The sequence below is a fragment of the Mchenga conophoros genome, linkage group LG13 (assembly GCF_057382185.1).
Source record: "Mchenga conophoros isolate Kocher_MC1m ecotype Shallow Benthic linkage group LG13, M_conophoros_male_GT1.1, whole genome shotgun sequence".
Lineage (NCBI taxonomy): Eukaryota > Metazoa > Chordata > Actinopteri > Cichliformes > Cichlidae > Mchenga > Mchenga conophoros.
The window spans coordinates 7,184,756-7,207,100 of record NC_140538.1 but is presented as its reverse complement, the minus strand read 5'-3'; the positions used below and the strand labels follow the sequence as shown (position 1 = coordinate 7,207,100).

Here is a 22,345-nt window from a genome sequence, read left to right as displayed (position 1 = left end):
GATCCTTCTCTTAGATTACCGTAAATCACTTTTCAGTTCACTGTCAGACACCACTTGTGATTTTTAGTGGACTTATTAATTATTCAGTCACAGGTTGTGTACTCTAAATGGGTTTTGTGAACAACCAAATTTACTTTGACCATCTTTCACTCACTGCCAGGCACACCTGTTCAAGTGCATGTTAATGCGTGTAATTAACACGTGTAATCAGCCAGTCACATTATTTTTCCATTTAATCAGGTGCACACGGCAATGATGACCTGCAGAAGTTCAAACCAGCCACCAAACTGGGGAAGGCAGGTGATTTAAGTGACTTTGAAGGTGGTGTAATTGTTGGTGCTGTTGTAAATGCTGATCTATTGGGATTATCCTCCATAATCATTTTTGGGGATTACAGAGAATAGTCAGAAAATGAGAAAATATCTAGTCAAATAATGAGTCGTTACAACTAACGAATGTAGAAGAGCATCTTTGAATGCAAAACACATGGAACCTTGAACCAGATGGGCTACAGCAGCAAACCCACCAGGTGCCACTCCTGCCAGCTCAGAACAGGAAACTGGGGCTACAGTTCACACATGCTCATCAAAATCAGACAATGGATGACTGGAAAAATATTGGGTGGTCAAATAAGTCTCGCTTTCTCCTGCAAATTAAGACAGTATGGTCAGAATTTGACAAAAATAACATCCTGCCTTAAATCAGCAGTTCAGGTAATATCTGGTGGTGGTGTAATGACACACTGACTATTGTTGACCCTGGCTGTCCTTTTGTGACCACCATATACCTTTCTTCCAAGTAAGAAAACAACACAAAAACAAATTAAACTGGATTCTTGAACATGACAAGAAATGAAAACATCCAGTGATTTGTCAGTGTAGTCTGAACTTCATAACACTAAAACAAAATGTTATTTTTCACTTTATTCCACATCTAGAAAACTACAAATTAAAACAAAAAAACAAACAAATGATTAACACAGACAGCAGGACTGAACCATATCATTATACTAAAATAAATGGTCTGTCGCAGCTGCATACATACATCAAGCTGTCTTTAGCACATTGGCCAATACTGCAGCTGTGGTATTTCCATTGTTTTTCACTTAATGGAATCAAAGCTGACTAACCAATCTTAATTATTTGAACCACTTTTACTTGCTATAGGGTAACTAAAGATCCGCTTGACTTTAACATATTTTGGAAAAATTTGCTTGATAAAACCTTGCTATTATCTTGTGAGTATAGTAGAAAAAAACCCTTAAGATATTGTCAAACTGAATGTCTGGCAAAACCAATCAATAAAAGTTCTAAGGGGAAAATAATCCAAGACAACATCTGACAATAACATTTAAGAGAACCAATCACACAAACCTTAAATCAAGCTGCCAAATATGACAACGTAACAACTACTGTTCGTGATTTTACATGTAAAATAACAGTCTGCGCAATTGTGAGGGCAGCAATCACCAACTGTAGAAATACAAGAGAAACAATAGAAAAATGCTGGATTGTTAATAACAAGAACAGCTTTGTGTGACCCAGTATAACCCATCAAGATATTTGTGTATCATCATACCTGTGAGATGCCTGGAGTTTTTACTGCAGACTCCTCAATAAAAGTAAAAAATATCTGCACATTCAAAGTCAACACAATTAAAGGCCCTGAACAGAATTTTGAAATTAGCTCGACCTTTGACTGCCTATCTGTGCGTGAGGGACAGTGGGATAAATGCATTCTCCTCCATCATGAAGGCCTCTACAGTGTGTTGAGCTCAATGAGTCTCCCAGCAAAGACAGCAAGAGTCCCGATGATGCACACAGCCATGAACACACAGAGCAGGATGTGATCCAAAACCATGGCAACGAACTTCCACTCCTCTGCTGCCTGCAATAAGACGGTATGGAAGAAACTTTAACTTTGAGCATTCACATATTTGGAATTTACTGATCAGTTGCTAGGACACAAAAAGAGATAAGCTTTTCAATTGAATCAATAACATTACTAAAAGATGTGGAAAATCAGATTACCTAATGTTGCCCAGTTATCTGTCAGATATGATTTTGTGGACTACATTTATTGGCAGAAGATAAGAAAGACTTCTGTTATTCTCTTCGGTGTAGAAATGATTAATCGAGAATGTAGAAGCCAGTAAGCTTATACATTCAAAACATTATATTAGTTTTATTAATATGAAATAACAAGTAGTTGTTTTTTGGAGAACTGTGGATTAGACGGAGTTTCCCCAGATGGGGTGACTTCCTGGGGCCACACTGTTTGGCACACTTACTGTCATTCTAACCTTCCATTTAATTAATTAAACCATTAAATCATTGTCTTTTTGGCCATTTCATTTAGATCCAGATTCAGAGCAGAAATGTAAAAAGTTTTGATTACTGTGCCTACACTTGTAGATTCGTTTAAGTTTTAGAGAAGCACAAGAATGGCTGGGGAGTTGAATGCAAGGCTCTGAACTTCTAAGAAATTTTATGGATTGATACACTATCAATAATTCATGCAGATTTTCTCTTACATTGTTAAATTCTTCATCTGACTTCATAGTCTCTGCGATGTACTTCACCCCCTCGATTGCGCTACGAACATCAGGGTTTTTAACAATGGGGGACTGATAGGTGACAGCCGTCGGGGTAGGATTACCTACAGAGGAGAGAGGAAGGTCAACAATTTTAGGACAGACTTAAACTAAAACTGTTCACTAGCATGCAATAATGGTAATGGGAGTTGCAGTTTAGCCTCACCTGAGATGTCGGAAATGTCCATGTCAGTAGGGAACAGCCTCTTCTGCCGGATCTCCTGACTGGGACGCTTCATTGTTGAGAAGAACATCATGTTGGGAATGGTTTCAATGAAGACCTGAGATGCAGGGAGATAAAATTATGATATTACTAGTCTTATAAAACAGCAACAATATTTCCCATTTATTACAAGTGGAGAGAGAAAAAATACCCCCATACAAACCTTACGGATCCACCCCGGCATGGTGTGCGTACTTGGTGAGCGATGATGTGTGTTGATGACGATAACAGTGATGATGATGGAGGCAATGACCATTACCATTGTGAAGAGCATGTATTTCCCTATGAGGGGAACAGCACTCGAAGTGGAGGGGATCAGCTCCACAATAACCAGCAAGAAGACAGTCAGAGACAGCAGGACAGAGATGGAGAGAGTCATCTTTTCACCTGCAGAGAAAGTGAATCACCTCTAAGTTCAAAATAATCTGAAAAAAAAAAATCACTGACAATTGTTTTCTGTTACCTATCAAGCTTGCAGAATGAACATACCAGAGTCAGTAGGCAAGTAGAAGACCAATCCCGTGAGAAAAGAGAACAGCATGCAGGGAATTATGACGTTAACGATAAAATAGAGAGGCAGTCGCAGCATCAGGAAATGGTAGGTAATGTCCAGGTATGGTGTGTCAGGACAGCAAGTGTAGTACACCCAGTGCTTCCACCCTCTGTAGTCCTTTAGCACCCATTCACCTGACTCCATGAAGTTACTGAGGTCAGGTCGATCACTCTCCTAAAAGACAGTGGTTCACAAACATTTTAGCGTCCCCACGTTCAGCTGTTTTGCACACAGTCTAAATTCACAGATTTAAAAAAAGCATTTACGCTCACCGGGTTGATTACGACCAGCAGGCCATCGTATGTCCAGGTTCCCAATTTCATAGTACAGTTCTGTAGGTCAAATGGGAAGTGAAGGACAACAATCTCGCAGTAACTCTTAAAGATGGCTGGAGGGTTCCATATGATCTTGCCAGTGTGCTCTAGCAGGACTTTAGTTTCATGGATGATGGCAAAATCACCATCAGCACTGCAGATAAAAAGGAGGGTAGAGGACAGAGGCAAAGGAAAACCAAGCATGTAAGTGGAGCAGCAAGTCATTAATCCCCCCCACCACCACCACCAAATATAGGTTTGTTTGCTTTTTTTTAACACAAAGAGAAATGAAAATTACTTGTTGTATAACACAAGGTCAGGTTTCCATATGTCAGATGAAGGAACTCTGATCTTTCTGATTCCTCCATAGTCTTCAGGATTCCACCGTAAGTTAACGTCTACCCATTGCTGTAAAGTGAGTAAAAATTTTAGATCATTATTTCACTTCTAAGGTTGTATTTAGCTATGTGATGCCGATTAGAGGATTAAATGGGATGACCAGATCCCAGTAAAGTAACTGTGGGACAAACACAGTGCTTGTGTGGGACATAGTGGAATGCTGGGAGGAAATCAATTACATTATATTTTAATTTATTTTTTATGACTTATTTTCTTCATTGCTTTGCATCATATTCATCAAAAGCTGCGAAGCTTGTGATTTTCTGGTAACTTGTAACTTTCACTGATGTCCATAGCATTAGGCCAACCTTCAAATGGTGTGTAGTCCCACTTAAAGTTATAATGCATGGCCAGCTGTAGTCACACAGACTTACCTGTCGGAGACGGACATTACTGGTCACAATTTGGTTAACTTCATCCTGGGAACAGACAAAAAGGTCAAGAACAGGTGAAAACATTTTTATGACAATTTATTTTGTGATGTCTACCCCACATACATGTTTACATGACCTGTATTAAAAAGTAAAAAGTAAAAACAAAACAAAATGATGGTAACATCTTTTTTCTTGTTTAATTTCTTGCTGGCATCACCCCATATTTTAGTTATCTATCACAATAAAAATAATCCAAATTTAACATCTTGAACCCCAAAGGTGCCAGCTTGATGACATGCCCAAAATGAATAGAGTATTTCTCTGCAATTACAAACTCTGTGTAAACAATCAAAATAAACCTAATACTAATGAGACTTCATCATAGGTGTAAATATTACAGCAGATGCTACTGCGTCATAGTAACTGAGGATGGAACACAGGTAAGAAGATTGTTTTCCTGCTTATTTTTTTTGTGAATGTTACAGCATATAACCTCTTTGATATTATCCTGTGGTAGACAATAAATTCCAGAAATCCAGGAATCAACATATAGACATTATTTGTGCAAAGGCTGATGCTGCTGACCAAAGTTACAGATGGTTCTGCAATTTGGCACATTTTGGCTCATCTTGGCAGAATCTGTGACAGCTGAAATTTCTTAGGAATTAAACTGCAAAAATGATCTAAGTTTATTGCATGCCTAAAAATGCTTAGTGGTTTTTTCTATATATATATTGAAGGATTACCCACGCACAGGTATAATGGGCCTTGTTTTTGCACTGCGTCTTTGAGACTTTAAATTCTGTGGAGCAGGCACTTCGGTTTCTATTGGCCAATTTGCATGATTGACCCCGCCATTTAAGCCAATAGGATCACGGATAGCGTCACCACGTTTACGTCACTCCCAACAAAACGCAAATTGCAAAGCCAAAAACTTACGCGCAGCAAACGCATGACACTTGCCATTGTCCAATCTCTGTCATTGGGCTGACTTTGGCGATTTTTTTTTTGACAGAAAATGGCTCTGAGGCATTATGGGAGATGCAGTTATTCAGTTAATGTAGCTGGCAGCTGTGGAAACTTGTTTTCGATGCAAGAAAGACAGCACAGGTAAGACATAATTCACTGTTTTCTAAAAATGAATCATAGTTTTGGTCTTCTTTTGCTGCTGGTCCAGTGAATTTCGGTCGCAGTGTGACGAAACTTGCTGTTTTGGAATCTGCGAGATGTCGGCTTTGAGTCCAGGTGTTAATTGTCCGTGTACCTGCTATCAGGTGAATCGAACATTCGTGCTTTGTGTTTACAACATTTTGCAGAATGTGCTGTAATGCGCTTTTAATTGTTTGTCGTCTTAGTGGTCGTAGCAATGTTTTGTATGCCGTTTCTGTGAATACCACAGGAGGAGCGTTTCTCAATTATTCTAGTAGACTTTGTAAGTTCACACAGGAGTCCGAGAACGCAGCGCGATCATTCTACAATTGGAACGCTAGTGTACTTGATGACATCGCCATTCAGGAGTTTTTCCTGCCATTCCCTCTTAATTTAACTGTGATTCATATTTGCAATGGAAATTGCACATGACATGAAAGCAATTACATATAATGTAGTAGTTTTTTTTTCTTTTAAAGAATTTTTTTTAAAATCTTAAGCAATTTTGCAAAATTTGCTTTTACGTGTCATCTGTTTCATAATGTCTAATAAGCTTCATACAGTTAAGCACAATCACTACATGACAGAAACACAAGCTTTTCTCTCTATTAATAAAAATAGGATAGGTGTGTGTGAATAATAACAAACAGGTGAGATGGTAGAACGGTTTTATTTTCATTTTAGTAGACACTCAAAACTTACAAGCTGCTGAGGTTTGGAAAAGAATTAAACAAATATTTAAAATATAATCTGATCATGTTTGGAGCAGGCTTCAGGATCTCCATGTATTAACATGCTGTTTTTGCTCCCAGTGAAAATGTTTCCTCCTGAATTTAAATATTTTTAATGTTAGATTTAATTCCCCCAGCTTTTTAAATAAGAACAGAACATTTTACTTCAGGTGGTGTGACTGGTGAAATTTAAAATACACTGACAGCTCTCCAAGTAAGACTTAAGTATTAAATAAAACAGTACAGTTATGAAGCTTAACTTTAATCTCAGCCAAACTGATTCACTCAGGAACAAATAAAACACCAAAATAAACCAAACCTTAACTTTTAGAAGCTAAGTGACTTATATATCATGTTTAACCTGTGGTGCAAAAGACCGCTGGGGGGTTAAAAACGATGTACCGGGAGTCCGCTGTTCTCGCCGGTTCCAGTGAGCCTTGACCACCCTGTCACTATTGCAGCGGTCCCCACCCTTTTTCGCGCCACGGCCCAGTAATAATATTTTCACAGACCGTCCTCTAAGGTGTCGCTGTAAATACAACAAAATAAAACCAGTACCGGTACCAAAAAAAGGAAAATTTAGTCATAACACATGGGAAAAGACCCAGGGAAACAGAGTTAAAGATAAAAACCATAGAAAAATAACAATAGAAAAATAATAAAATCCCTGAAAACCATAAATTTCACACCCGAGCCTCAACTCTCGTGGCCTGGTACCAAACAACTCACGGACCGGTACCGGTCTGTGGCCCTGGGTTTGAGGACCGCTGAGCTATTGAGCTGGTGGGGTAACAGATGTCTCCGAAAACGTCAGAGCAATTTTGCAAATATGCGATGTCTTTATAAATCGAGCAGATATTTGAAGTTTACACAGGTACATTCTCACCTGGAAATATCTTAAAAGTTTAGCTCCCCTCCTCCACCATTGCCGCGTTTGAGTTTTGGACAAAATGCATTCTGGGATATTTGGCTGTACCAAGTTCACCCAAGCCACCACCGATGCTTGATAAAATGGAAGGAGCGAGAACACATCCAGGAATTCTGAGCATACTTGATGCGTACTTTGATTTGGAAGCATATTTGGTCTGCGACTGATGACATATCACAAGTCCACATGAACGCAGGTACACACAAGTATGTATATTGAGAAACGGTCCATGAAACCAGATGTTCCCCCTCTTGCCCCCGGCTTTGGGGGCGTTGGGGTTTAACAGGTGGCATTGCTCATGTCTTGAAAAAATTAGCCAACTGTGAACTAGCATTCATGTTTGAGGCTAAAATGGATTTAAATTAACTAAAATTTTAACAAACACTTTCTCATGTTTTTGTATTTTACATTTTTTAGTTAACACGAGATACAAACATTTTTATGATTATTTTATTTTGGTTTGGCATACAAAGCAGTACCCTCTTGACGTTATCAACTTTTCATCTTTTTTGTCAGCACTGGTAATACTAATTTGTTGTCCACTATAAACTGCTTGGAGTAAAACTGAAGTGAGAAGAAGAAACGAGAAGACTTTTTCCATCTCTTAACTCATTCACTGCCATTGACGTCTATAGCCGTCAATTGCAGTGAATGAGTCAATGGGTTTAACTCATTCACTGCCAATGGCTGGCAGTGAATGAGTTAAGAGGAATAAAATGGATGAAGGGACTGTCCCAGAGACTGTCAAACCTAGTCATCTTCATGGACTTAATAAGCATAGAAGGACACACAATGACAGTTGCTCATTTTGTTTTATTTATACCTGTATCGCTTCTTTGAGGCTGCTGTGCCATCCTATATGTTTGTTGTTATCCTGGTTCTTGTGTCTTAAATTCAGTTGTTAATCAAGATTAACAGGATGTCTGTGGAACATGTCTGAGTTCAAGTCTTGGTCTTAACAGGGTGTCTACACCCCCAAAACACCTTGGTTGTTTGGTTGGCTTGTCATCTCCTGGTATAAATGAGATTTGGGTATGTATGTGGCAGATTAAGTAACTGCTTGTGGCGTGATATCTCTTATCATATGTGTTATTTGACTCTCTTGGTTTCTTGGTTTCTTCATGTGTTATCTAGGTTTTCAGAACTGATTTGGTGTGTTCAGTACCAACCAAAGTGATATTGCTGCATGACTTGATATGAATTATTCTAATTTTATATAATGGAAAATGTCCACTCTTTGGAGTTCCAGTTTTATACAGGGCACTACAAAAACATAACTGGTCCTCCAAATCAGCACATGGCAGTCCTCATCTTTTAAAGACTTCATTACGTATGTTCTTTTGTTTGTCTTATCCAGTTCATAACATTTGGTATAATAATTTCTTTCCAGAATAATGGTATTATCTCTGTGGCACTGACTGAGATTTAATTATGTATGGTCCTTTTTATTATTTTGCTTTGCTGTTGAATACAGTCAAAAAAGAAAAGCTTGGGATCATATTGACACATGACTCCTCTCTAAATACTTTATTTTTCAGTCAAAGACAGTGTTCCTTTAACCTCTGTCAATTTTGTGCACTTATTTGGCAGGAGTTACATATGTTTGCATTAATTACTTTTTGGGGCCACATGAGAAGCTGAGAAAGTTGTGGGGCAATGCAGCAATAAGCTCAACTCAGTTCTGCTCAATATTATTTTGATCTCTTTATAAATGTTACTGTTAAGTGTAGATCCCACAATAAGGCAATGAAAATGTAAAACAGGGATAATAAAGGCACTTAGTTTATCATTATTGATTCAACATTACCCAAAACAAATTTAAAGACCTAACTCTGTGCTAATGCTATTTTACTTTCAGTTTTATGATCTAATCTGCAGTTTTAAGGTTTTGTTTTTTTTTTTTTTTTCCTTTTTTTTTTCCCCTGTTCATTGCGAGAAATCTGGTCTGTTTGGGCTTGAACACGTACACTGCAGTCATGTCCAACGTTTGAGGTTGTAATATGAAGGACAGCAGGCAGGTGATCATGACCACGAGAGGATCTGGATTAGCTTGAACTTCACCACAGAGAATGTTTGTTCATATATGAAGGCAGATCCAAAGAGAACCAATATTGTCTAAGCATATTTCCTTTTCCATGCGTAAAGTTCTTCTCTTTGAGAAAATAAATAATAAAGACAGACCACTGCTTGATTTTTTTTTTCTTTCTTTTTTTCCCCTAAGTGGTCTAACCATAGTGAATCAAAAGTGCAACAATGTCTGTGATTCAGTGCCTTTGCCCAGTTTTTAGTCCTAACATCAACAACAAGTAAGTTCTGGGTTCATTTCAGTTACTGTGTCTTGCAGCATTTTTCCCTGTCTGATTTAGACAGTCATCATCTGTAAGACTTTCCAGTTTGTCCAATTTCAGCCTAAGACTATGAAGGTGCATTTACCTTTGTGAACAAATCATTCCCTGTCACCATAGTCCTTTTCATTGAACACCTTAAGGCCAGCTCCTCCATAATCAAAAATCTTTGGTTATTGTAATTTCATTATATTGGTTAGTATTTGAAATTTAAGCCAACAATTGTTGATTGATTGATTGTTTGTCCTTTTAGAGAAACTGCAATTACAGTCAAAAGGTCAAAGTCAAGAAACAACACAGTGGTGACAGCTGGTCATATCTTTCTTCATGTAAAATGCAGACAAAGAGTTACAGACTTACCACACTTATAAGCTGTATTAACTGTAATCCCACAGTAACCACTACAGCTTCACTGAAGTGGTTAACAGGACGAACCACTTTGTTGTAACCAGTGAACAGTCGTTTCACCAGCGTCGTCTCATCGTTTGAGCAACATTCTACATTTAGAACAAACAAAAATAAAGTTTGGGCAGTCAGGAGGATTGAAACCGACAGCATAATGGTGTCAGACTTTAGCAGACTGATCGATAAAGAAGCTGAAGACAGTCTGGGTTGTCGAATTATTAATTTAAAAAGTGTCAGATTTATTGGAAGGAATTTTACTTATGATGTATTGATTTTTGCACACTAACTCTTCACCACACAGCCATTACTAATTATATTTTGAAGTCACTTTGACAGCATTACATGATAAGTAGAACATCTTGCCACCCAAGTATCCCTAAATGTATTTTCTCTGAAGTGACAGGGAAGGGAGTAAATTACATTTTCTGTGATTTACACTCCATTTTCCTGATGTAGGGACCAAAATGTGTATTTTTGAGTATTGCGGATGTAGTTCCTTTGGATTATTGCTTTGTCTCACATTTGTTACCATGGTGATATTACTTTCTGGTAAATGTTTCAATGTGTGTGGTTTCCCCTTACTTACCTGGTCTCTTCTCAAGTTTCAGACGAAGTGAGAGGGTGAGAAGGACTCAGATATTTTCTGTTGACTGTCTCATCTGCTCCTGTTCTTATCACTTATACATCAATGTAATATTTCAATGTTTCAAAATTCAGCATCCGTAAAAGGCAAGTGGTTTTCAGAATGGACTTTGTTGAAGTGTACAATGACAATAAAGGGCTATTCTATTATATTCTAGTCTCTATTCTAATTTAGCTTCTCAATATTATTTTCAAAGGTATTTGTTGCTACGCCTGACTTACCACATGTAATCTGAAACATTGCGTTTATCTCAGAGAAAGCTAGAGTGCATATAGAAGAGAGAAGGACAGAGGCGGGGATGGACAGATGCAAAAAGATCAACAGCAACAAATGGTGGTCATTTTATACTGGTGAAAAGCCTCTGCACTGAATGTCCTATGAACACTGTAATCAAATCTGCTTCTATAAGTCTGCAAGTCCTATGAGTCCTTAGTGAACTTTTGGGGTCTTAGGATGTTTGGGAATACCAACCCTGGCTAATCCTTTGACATTAAGTTTAGATCAGCTTGGGTTCCGAAGCACCATGGAGAGCACCATGCCCTGCAATTTTTTTTTTTTTTTTTTTTTTTTTTTTTTTTTTTTTTTCCTTTCCTTTATTGCCCATGCTTGTCCTCTCCACTAGGTCTGATGAAATTCAGCCTGGTAGTTTTTTTTTTTTTTTTTTTTTTTTTGTGTCTGATAAATAAACCAAGACAGCAAACAACCATCAAGCCAACAACAGGAGTTTTAATAGTCTAGCATTTTCCATTAGCTTCACATTTTTGTCCTAAATTTAGTTTGCTTTCAGTTCTGTTTACAGAGTGGGTCTACTCATTTCTAATGGTACTGGGAGTTTTAACTTTTAATATATTATTGGCATTTGTCAGTTTGTGAGATATAAAGTACATGAATACTTCTGTCACATATAAACTGCTTTAAAAATGTGTACCAATGCACCATTACTTTACTGAAGAAACTATTTACTTTAGTTACTTTAGTTACAAGGCCCTAAAAAAATGAATGAATAAATAAATAATAAAAACAAAGTAAATAAATATTTTATTTACTTGTATTTATTATAAGGACCCAAAAAGCAAAAGAGGCAGTGTATTGGTAATCTTACTGAGTATCATAGCAAAGACATCATGTAATTTTGTCTAACGTGACCAAGCAAACAGCCCTGTGAGCAGGTGACAGCTTTTGCATATTATTTTGGGAATCTGTTGGCTGGCTACATTGAGCTGCGTGAGCTCGGATCTGGTTTCATTTAGCCACCATGAGCAAATTCTCTCTCTCTCTCAGAGGAGCACTCTGTCTGGGCCGCTGATTCACCCAGGCACTCTGGTCCATAAGGAGGCTCTTAGGCTGCGGTTAATACTGATCTACTTTGTGGTTTTATTTGGAAAATTTAGTTTTTGAATCTTACCAATGTCATGCCCTTTAATTGTTTTTGAGGTCATTTAACATCGAATTGCATCCTCCAACAATTGTAATTAATTTACATATTAAAAATAAATTACTTTAGATGACAGCTGATGAGATGAGAGCTGGCTAACTAAACAGAAAACATTTATACCAGCTCATGTTGGGCTTTCATAAAACATAATTATTTTTTCCTGCTGATAAATAGTTTGATTCACTAAGCATTAGATGGATGCAAAGTTGCATCCACTTTAAAGAAATTTTCCCTAATGCCATGAACAGTCCCTTTTTAAAGGATAACGATAGCTGACAGTGGCAAAAATGACATGTCAAAAATGAATGGGGTATTTCTCTGCAATTACAAAGTCTGTGCAAACAATATTGGTATCAAAATAAAGCTAACGCTTGTGACATTTCATCGGAGGTGTAAAAATTTCAGCAGATGTTACTGTGTCAAAGTTACTGAGGCTGGAACACAGATAAAATAAGTAGAAAATCCATCCATCCATCCCTTTTAAAATATGCTTTAGTTCAGATTTTACCTCCTTTGGGCCCTTGCACTAATGGCATGGGGGGCTGTAGGATATCCTGTCTTTGTGGAACATCAGAATGAACATTTGAGGTGTAGGGAAGATCCAAGCTGGTCTTGCTCAACAAATGTTGTTTCACGTGCTCTGCAGGCACACACAGACCCATAAGGTCAAAACAGGAGAGACGCACAAAGACATACAACAAAATAAAGAAAAACATAAGCAGACCATTTGCTACATTGTTTCTGCTAGTTGCCTTTTCCTTAATCAGATTTTTCTGTACAGAGAAAATCTTAAATTAACAAAACAAAAACAATGCTCATAGCTTTTCACCCCAACCGGTCGCGGCAGATGGCCGCTCCTCCCTGAGCCTGGTTCTGCTGGAGGTTTCTTCCTGTTAAAAGGGAGTTTTTCCTTCCCATTGTTGCCAAAGTGCTTGCTCATAGGGGGTCATATGATTATTGTCTCTGTATGTATTATCAGTCTACCTTACAAAATAAAGCGCCTTGACTGTTGTTGTGGTATGTTGCTGCATTTAAAAAAAAGAAAAAAGAAAAAAAAAGACATTTAAATTCAACATTTAAAATACATAAAAATGTTAATTATTCCTACAGGGGATGGGTTTTTCTTGCATAGAAGATTCAAGAAAAGCTAGATGCATATAAAATCTAGAAAATCTCCTCATCACTGACCAGGGAGTCTGTTCAATATGGTTTTGAACTCCTCCAAATCTACGTCTGATTCCATGTCCAAGTTCAATTCTTTGAGGAGCTGCGGGTTGTCCTTGACAAAGTTTAACATCACCTGGATAGTATTCAGGGAGAGTTTTTCTCCTGCAGAGAAAGTGAAGAGGAGCGGACAATGGTATTTCATGTTTTTCACAATGTTCGTTAACTCTGAGCAACACACAAACAACAAAATAATAAATCCACTTGATGATTCTCCTAATCAGATGTAACAATACATTGGATCTCTTTTTCATTGACAAATCAGTGAGTTAAATGTACCATCTTGCACTTGGGTAGAAATTAAGACTGTACTATTATTGGCTGCTTTATGGTTTTTCAGGCTGCAGTATACATTTGTCTGATAAACGTAGTGAAGACATTAACAGATGTGCATCAAAATTCTAAACTTAGTGTCTGATCAAATGGGAAATATGGGCACATCCAACCATCAACATCCATGGCAAGAAAAAAAAAAAAGGAAACTGTGAAGTGTCAAACCCTGCAGTTCCTCCAATGTCCACTTGAGATTGGCTTCAAAAGTAGGTCAATCTCCCAACCCCACAGTGAAGCCATTCTTTCAGCTTTTAGGTATGAACTATAAACACTTCATGATTTTATGTTATTGGATTTTTTTTTTCAAAATTACTATGTGAATTCTTAAGTTATACAGAAACATGTTTGCTAAATTTAAAAAATAAAAGGAAAATCCCATTAATAAACTAGCATCTGAGTGTTATTTGTTTATTTTACTGTATTTGTACTTTTATAGGATGTTTTTCAACATTCTGTGTCTAACATGAAGCTACAGTTTCACTGAAGTCTTATGCAAATACAGGATATCAGGACAGAAAGTCAGATTACTACAGATTATTAATGGGAGCATGCCACTAAACATGTCCTTTGTGTTTGCATGTTCTCTCTGTGCTGAGTTGCAGACAAGAAAGCTCAGATGGTGATTACTGTGAAGGTGGACAGAGAATTTATTTATTTTTTTGTCAACAGGACAAAAACTGCATTTAAACGTGGAAATACAAAGCAAAATCCTTTATCTAATGGAAATAGCATCTGGCCATCCATCATTCCTCATGGAGTCAATGTTAAATGGAGGTAATGCCTTTGAGTTCATACGCAGATGTTCTCATTCACTTTGTTCAGCCCTCCAGTTGTAATGGCAGGCAGGTTTGTTTACTTTTGCTGAGAGAGACAGGCTTTTATTTTGAAATGGCTTTGGTAGTAGGAGACACTTAATCAGTTTATCTGCAGTTTGTGTGAATTCAGTTCAGTTTTATAGTCATTTTAATGTCAAAGTATCACCAAAAAGGAAAATCTCAAAAACAGTCAGTGCGTCAAACTTGATAAGTTTTTATCAAACATTTCTGGATGGACACCACCTGTGTTGAAGTTTGTGTGTTAGCTGAACTTTAAAAGCCGGAGAGTAAAAACATTCAGAAAGTGTTTCATTTTGCTGTAATTATTGTTGTAAACCCTCATTAATGGGAACAATGGTCACATCTCTTTGGCTCACTCCTGACTGATGAGTTTTTAATGATGCTGCTGCCCAGTTATTTATCTCTCCTAATAAAATCATCTCCTTTCTGCAGCAGTTAGTTTGTTAAATAGTGACATGTGTTTCTGATGAGGGTTTTGATCCATGAGTAGTGAAGTAAAATCCACAGTTTAGCATTTTTGGGGAATTTGGCTACTTTTTTTTTTTTCTTCCCTGTAGAGGAGTGGGCAATCATTACTACAAGAAAAGACAATCAATCTGTATGTAGGCACAAAATATATTTTACTGCAAAAGTAAACAAAGAGTCCTGTTGTAAAGCAGATGATTAAATTTGATTGGGGTGTGTGTGTGTGTGTGTGTGTGTGTGTGTGTGTGTGTGTGTGTGTGTGTGTGTGTGTAAATAAATAAAAAGGGTCAGAGAAAGAATAGATGCTTCATTTAAAGTTTAGTGTCCTAGAGTGCTTTATACATCTGTATTCATCAAACTCTGATGCTGTCATGTAGTTTGAAGAACTGAGGCACACATTTAATCTGAATAGAAAACGAAGCCACCTGGTACATGTGAAGGGGCATAATATATTTAATGGGAGAAATTACCAAACTGACACACAAATGTCAAACTTAAAGCTTCAACATAGTCTTTTGCTGCTAGTCCACCAGGGTAACATCCCTCAGACACATTATACTCCCCACCACCAGATTATCAAAACGAATAGATACAGGTTTTGAAAAAGTGAGTGTTATCTTACAATTGAGTGTTATTCTATATTTAAACTGCTTCTCTACAGCTGAAATTTCTCCAAGGACTAGCAACCTTGGGAGTGAGTACCACTTTTAGTCTTTATTAGGTTTTTGAGAACTTAATTTAACCCCTTAGTTGGAGAGGAGGCATTTCTGAAAGTAAGCAAAAAACAAACACTTAGTTGTTGTGAACTCTGACTTGGAGGGGTACTCTACTATAAAATAACTACCAGCTACAGGTACATGGAGCAGTTTATGTTTGTCAAATCACTGCCACTTTCCTAAAGAGTTTATGGTCTCACTTATTGAACACAATATGAGGTTTATGATCCCATTAGTGTAACCAAAAAAGGGCAATCATTTTAGCTCACTGGTTGAGCAGGTGCCCATATGCTGAAATGCAGCAGCCCAGGTTGAAGGTTAACCGTCAGCTCTTTGCCCTTCCCCTGCTCTCTCCATCTCCTTCATGTCTATTCTTCACTGCTCAACTGTTAAAGGCAAAAAGCCACAAAATTGATCTTTAAAAAAATATGTAAGATAAATTTGGATAAAAGCAATAACACAGGGTGTGCTTCAGGACAGGCAACCTATGCAATTTACAAGTTGTAGTCATATAAGTAAGTAGACTCTCAGATTTACAGACACGCTAAATCTAAGCATGTTATGTTTGTGTGTACAATCTGAGCAATAAGTCTGAGCAGGACTTTATGGTTCAGGTTTACAACTTTTGCTATTTCCCTGGTAAGACTCAACCACCTGATAACGCATCAGGATTTTGCTTGTTTTAGGCATTATTGATGTGTTGTGGTGGGCACCAACAAGGTTTTAGACTCCAGACTGAGAGTGTCTTCTTGAGTTTTAACATGCCAAAGAAAACAAAGTTGGATTCACAACACATAATACATGATGTCTGTGATGTTGCTACTGAATGTTAATACTGAAACGGGTTCCTCACATGTGTTACAAGAACATGCACAGTGCCCAGCCCATATCTAGCTGAATGTAAATAAACATCATATACACATTAATACTACAAGACACACAATTTGTGGTGCACAAAGCAGAACTTGGAGAGCAGTCAGATTGAGTTAAGATGCCAAAGTGTGTGTATGTATGTATAATAGTATAAGCCACTACCATGTACACACACATGCACACAAAAGCATGTTTTGGTTTCCTTTCAAAGTTTCATTTGGGATCTTTATCGAAGATCTGTATAATGAGTGTGGTGTCGTTGTCTGCAATGTTGATATTCATTTCCTTGGCTGTCTGCCATTAGCTGTGCCTGTTGCTGTGTGCATGTCATCTGTCTGTTGCACTGAGAAGCTTTGATCTGACCACATACAAAAATAGAGAAGAGGCGGGACATGGGAGCCACTTGGAGCTGTCAGTCATTGCCCACACTCTGCATTTTCACATGATGCTGCTGCAAAATAAAAATCTTTTTGTCTAATGCAGTTTCATATGGGCTCTTGAAACGTTTGAAAAGAGATCACTAGTTTGAGTGTCAGCACACAGAAGGTGCAGACAAACGCTTCTGGGGAAAATAATTAGTTGTTACTGTGACTGTATTTGAGCAAGTTTTTTTTTTTTTTTTTTTTAAGATATTCAAGTAACCAGTTACGCTTTAAACTAGCTCATCTGTCTGCCTGGCTTTGCTTTGAATTTTTTGCCTTCCATATAGTGGACTTTAATTGGAGCATCCTGTTAAATATGGTTGAACTGGTATGTTTGTGTCTATGATAACAGTTACGTGTGTCCATAACAGGAACTGGGATTCACTTTCTCTTCTCTTCATGTGTCTTACTGGAATGGGCCAAATTTATTGGGGTAGTTGAGTTGGGGTGTGGATGACACACCAATACTTTATTAACTTAATTATTCAAAAAAGCCTCTAAAAGGTTATTTTCTGCAAATATTCTAACTACCTTGTAACAAATGGAAAAAAATCTAGTAGTATGTTTCATTTCCTCTCCAAAAATTCCTTGTCCTATGGACATAATCCAACATGAAAACTCTACCATCTCAGATTCAGTTAGCTGTGGACCAGCAGGACCATACGCAGCTGGTGTCTAAGATCACAGATTTTCCATTTGATATTTGTAAATTTTTTGCAGTCATGATATTCTGCTTTTATTTACAATTTACAGATTGTTAGAACTTTTTGGCAAACAAGAGCCTTTAAAAAACACATATTTCAACTTATCTCTGGTACCTTGTGAATTCTTAAGCCCAATCTAAAAAGATGGTTTTTGCTCAAAGGGTTAGGGTTATATATTAAAACATGATATGCCATTGTAGAATATAGTTGTTGTTTTTTTTATCTGAATATCTAATTCTTACTATATTTAAGTAGAGTTTTGACATGCTGAAATGTCGATATAAGACCCTAGTAAATGTGTTTCGAGGAACACTCATAACATCTTGAAATAAAAACCTTTTCAAATTCTTTATGAGCATCCATTTTTGTTTCACGTCTGCAGTGATGCAGATAATATCCAACTGGTGGCTTACATGCTACACCCATTCATCCTGACATACCACCTCCATCTTACATCAATTTATCATCAATGTGTTTCATGAAATCTATCAGTATGAGTCACTGAATTGAAATAGAAAAATATGTTATTCCCAGATTAGTGGTGGACACCAACAGTGTGGACAAGTAACAAACTACTGGCTGCCAGTGGTTGTGTGTTTTCAGCACTTTAATTTATTTATAATATATTAATTATAATTCTATTTAATTATATATAATATAATTATATTTCTGGCAATATTGAAAAAGCAAAGCAAAAAAGTACAATTTGATTGATGCTCGCAAGTAAATGAAAGGCATTTTCCATTCTTTTCTAGTGAGCTACTGTCATTGATGACACACTACCTAATTTGAAGTAGGAATGCATTGAAACAAGGTGCCAGCAGTAGCAGCAGTGCAATAGTTGCGATTCGGCAATATGTGTTTGGAACCTGTGCAATATTGTCACATAATAAAAGTATTTTCTGACTTGGATATTGTGTCCCAGCTGCTTAAAGCCCTACTTTTCCTGCATATAACCACATCAGTAATTTCCATCCACCATTTGCTTTTCCTGTTTTCCAAGTTTCTTCCATATTTTGCAAAGTACAGTGCTTTGTTGGAGGTTGTTGAAGTAGCTTTTTTTTTTTTTTTTTTTTTTTTGGAATCTAATAAATTGTCCTAGCTGTTGCCCTCTCATATCTGGGCTTGTCCCCTGTTTGTACACACCAAGGAACATAAAAACATGGCATTTCTCTAGCAATACAAAACCTTTACATAGTGTAGAAATTGCTATTAGTGATATGGTGGATGATCTTGCACAGCCCTATTTTCAAGAGAGTGAAAGAAACTTCAGAATAAATTAATTTTATTTATTCCAGTTGCACATACACTAGCCTTATGTTCTAGTCTTGGATACATTTGTACATATTATCTGCTAAATATTAAATCCTTAGGTTTTTTTTTATTTATTTATTTATTTTTTAAACAAACTCTGAAGTGCTATTTTTATGTATCATCAATACAGAGGACATGTTTGTGTTTGTTCTCCTTGACTGATTTCATGTACAGTTAATCTTATTATAGGTTCTTTGAGATAAAAGTGGCTGAGGTAATTTGATACTAAATAGAACCAGAGCATCTTTCATCTTCCTTTCAAAACAGTATATGACATGAGTAAATGATATGTGTACCGTGCATTCATTTGTATGGGATGAGGTGATGAAAAGTACCATACTCCATGGGAAAAATAGTAGCATAAACCTCATGAACCTTGCAGGAATTTATTCGAAAATGCAGAGAATATAAGACTCTGAGGTTTTTGGTATTCTGGTACTGAAGTTGTGGTTATTTAACTATCTAGTACTTGAAAGGTCACAGTTTTAAGTACACCAAGAAACAGTGTGTTGATTAACAACTATGTGTCACAATTAAATGTCCTTGGGCAAAGGCACTAAATGCATACCTGCTCAATGATAAATACACAGTATTGAATGCAAAAGGAATGTTAACAATGCTGGAGAGACTTTTTTTGTGGGTATGGGACATTTCAAGGACCGATGAAACCACAGCGTCATTTTAAAAATGATTTACAAGTAAAACAAAAGACTGAATACCATCACAGTGAAAACACGATACAGCAGCTGTAAACTCTAAAGAGATGGTCTTCACATATACATAAAAAGCACAATTACCAGAGACTTTTTTTTTCTTTCTTTTTAGACATTGCTCCTTTGTAAAGGGTTTTTCAGAAGTAGCAAATGCCTATCTCTCATTGTGCCAGTTGTTTCCCAGGGGATTCAATCTTATGATTATGATGCTTCGAGATTTTTATTTGGATTTATTTTTATGCTTTTCATCGATGTGATGAAGCCCTTTGATTTCAGTATAATGGATTTGCCAAAATCAGCTGCTCCTCTGTGATTGTTTAAAATATTATTAACGTTGCTTAACGTGTTTATTTTTGGTCAGAAAGTGATGTCCTGTTTCTTGAGACTGGTCCTATAGAACATAATTTACAGAAGACTAAAATTTCACAGCATGAGAAGTACTTTGTAATTAACCATTTCTAATATCTGATTTTCTAAATAATATATTTCTTTTTCTTTCTTCTTTATCTGTTTCGAACCAGCACTGTTACAGCAAGCTGAAACATAACTGATAAGATTGAAATATCAACACATACTGAGGACTACTTACCAGAACATACACAGAGGATGCATGTCAGTAAGAGGTGGACCTTTGGAACATTCATATTTCCACCAGATGTTTAAAGAAACAGCTTAGAAATCCACGGCATCCGTTTGGTAATGTGTTGTTGACTCGTTATCAGGTCAGAACCAAATCTAACCTGTATGCTAACTTTACATAGACACAGAAACATGCACTAAAGCTGTAGCAGTCACCTTAAAGCTGAAGTGAGTAGTGGGAAGGGGATCATCCAGTATGTGAGCTCATGTTTCTTATGGTCAACTCTACTTCCCCCACCCAACAACATCCCGACCTCTCAGCGCGTGTCATGCAGAGGAGACAGCTGGGACTGTGTGTGTGTGTGTGTGTGTGTGTGTGTCTGTGAATTGAATATACACAAATCAGCACAATCATCATTTTCTCTCACTGAACCCAACACAGGCTCTGTCAATGAAACGGAGTAGCAAAGAACAGTCAGACATAAAGAAAGCTTGGCTTAAATCAGTGAAGACAAACATGCTAACACTTTAGGAGACAGAGACGGGAAGGCCAACAGGAGGACAGCTGATAGCTGTCACTGGTGGAATGAGAAGCATGTCCACACATGCTGCTAAGCGGTAATACACACTCTAGCAGACAGACACACACTATACCCACTACACTGCTAGCTTGCATGAAGCAGTGTGCTTCCGATTGACATGTATTAAACGTTACAAAAAAGTTTTCCTCCTTAAGGTGAATTTTATTTTGTTAAAAATGACTCAGAGCAGTTTTATTTTATGACCGAACCACTGACTTTTGACGAGGCAATTTATTAAATTTTTGTGAAGTGATTTTCATTACTGCTTTTTTCCTTTGAAAAACTTTTTAAGTATACATGTGAGTATGCACTTAGAATTTTCAAAATCACACATTAAGTTTTTTGTTACTTTGGGCTTTTCATTGTATTGATTTGCATATTGGTAGAGCAGTCTAGACAGATTAATCGTGATTTTCAGTTGGTCCTTTTCTAGCAGGACTTGTTAAAATTCAACAAAAGGTATGATTAATTTAACCAAAAGTGGAAATTGCATATTGTTTTTTATAACTGGAGACAATATTACAAACCCCTGAACATTATTTTATTTTGTTCTTCAATTTCTTTTCTTTAAGTGTGCTACATTTCCAAGTAAGTGTCTGTAAAATGTGAAGTAACTTAAAAAAAAAAAAAAGAAAAAAGTATAAGGGTGGAAAAATAAATTAAATTTAAAAAGGCCCAACTTTAGGGAATGGTATTTTTACAGGTTGGTAAAAAATATGCTTTTGGCCACTATAGTTTCCCCCTTTATTAAAATTCAACAAGGGGTGATTTTTATAATTATTTATTTATTTATTTATTTTCATTAGTTATCCATTTGGTTTTGACTGACAGATCCCCTGACACGGGCAGCTGAAGCTCATCATTGCCTGCTAGGCCTCACTTCTGCGCACTGAACTGGACCTCTCCACTGTGCCTGCATTCTGAAATATTCTTAATAGAACCCTTTAACACTTGCTGTGTAGTATAGGGCATCTAGTAAATTTGTGCTTTAGTTTTAGTTAATGAAATTCTAGTGTTTTATCAAACATTTAACAAAAATATGTTTGACCCACTGTACAGTTTATGAATGCAGTTGCTGTTAGCTGATCATGCCAGCCTCTCTTCTAAATATAGCAACTTCTGGTTACAAATCAAGCCAAAAACAAAGCAAAACAGAAAACACGGTAGTGGCCAAAATGCTAATGTTCAGGCCTCAAAATGCAGAATCCAAAAAGCTGTTCATCCACTAGATGGCAGGATTTGGTTGAGAGCAGAAGCTTAGCGCATCAAACCAGAGAAAAAGCGTGAGAACACGAGCCTGAATGTGAGTAACGTCTTTAACTGGGAGCAGCAGAATATACTGTTGTAACAAAAAACTGCTCAGAAACTTTGCCACAAACTCTGGGCTGCAGTGACAAAAAGCTGGTTTATTTATCTCCTAACATGATATTACTTTGTATGTGATGAAACTGCTCAGATCAGAAGCCTTGTCACAAATCAGTAGGTTTTATGAT

General features: G+C 37.0%; 1 protein-coding gene across 2 annotated transcripts; it reads right to left on the bottom strand.

The window, feature by feature from the left end:
• Positions 1 to 196: 196 nt before the first annotated feature.
• On the bottom strand, positions 197 to 20,523 carry LOC146560764 (acetylcholine receptor subunit alpha). Of its 2 annotated transcripts, XM_085296199.1 has the most exons (12): positions 20,282 to 20,523; positions 13,281 to 13,421; positions 12,601 to 12,732; positions 9,970 to 10,106; positions 4,457 to 4,501; positions 3,982 to 4,091; positions 3,642 to 3,837; positions 3,306 to 3,543; positions 2,980 to 3,203; positions 2,760 to 2,874; positions 2,534 to 2,658; positions 197 to 1,887 (listed from the first exon to the last, which is right to left on the bottom strand). In XM_085296199.1, exons 1-12 carry the CDS (start codon positions 20,334 to 20,336, stop codon positions 1,759 to 1,761), a joined length of 1,647 nt encoding a protein of 548 aa, XP_085152325.1. In that variant the 5' UTR covers positions 20,337 to 20,523; the 3' UTR covers positions 197 to 1,758. The 2 variants fall into 2 exon arrangements, with proteins under 2 accessions (XP_085152325.1, XP_085152326.1); XM_085296200.1 differs by lacking the exon at positions 13,281 to 13,421.
• Between the last annotated feature and the right edge of the window lie 1,822 nt (positions 20,524 to 22,345).

Bases quoted from the DNA above. Each gene is read 5' to 3' on its own strand.
- LOC146560764 (XM_085296199.1), bottom strand. From the start codon at position 20,336: ATGAATGTTCCAAAGGTCCACCTCTTACTGACATGCATCCTCTGTGTA. The intron at 10,107-12,600 runs GTAAAATCTGAA...TTCTAAATGTAG, and splicing joins AGTGCAAGGGCCCAAAGGAG to AATGTTGCTCAAACGATGAG. The intron at 3,204-3,305 runs GTATGTTCATTC...CTTTCTCTGCAG, and splicing joins CTACTTGCCTACTGACTCTG to GTGAAAAGATGACTCTCTCC.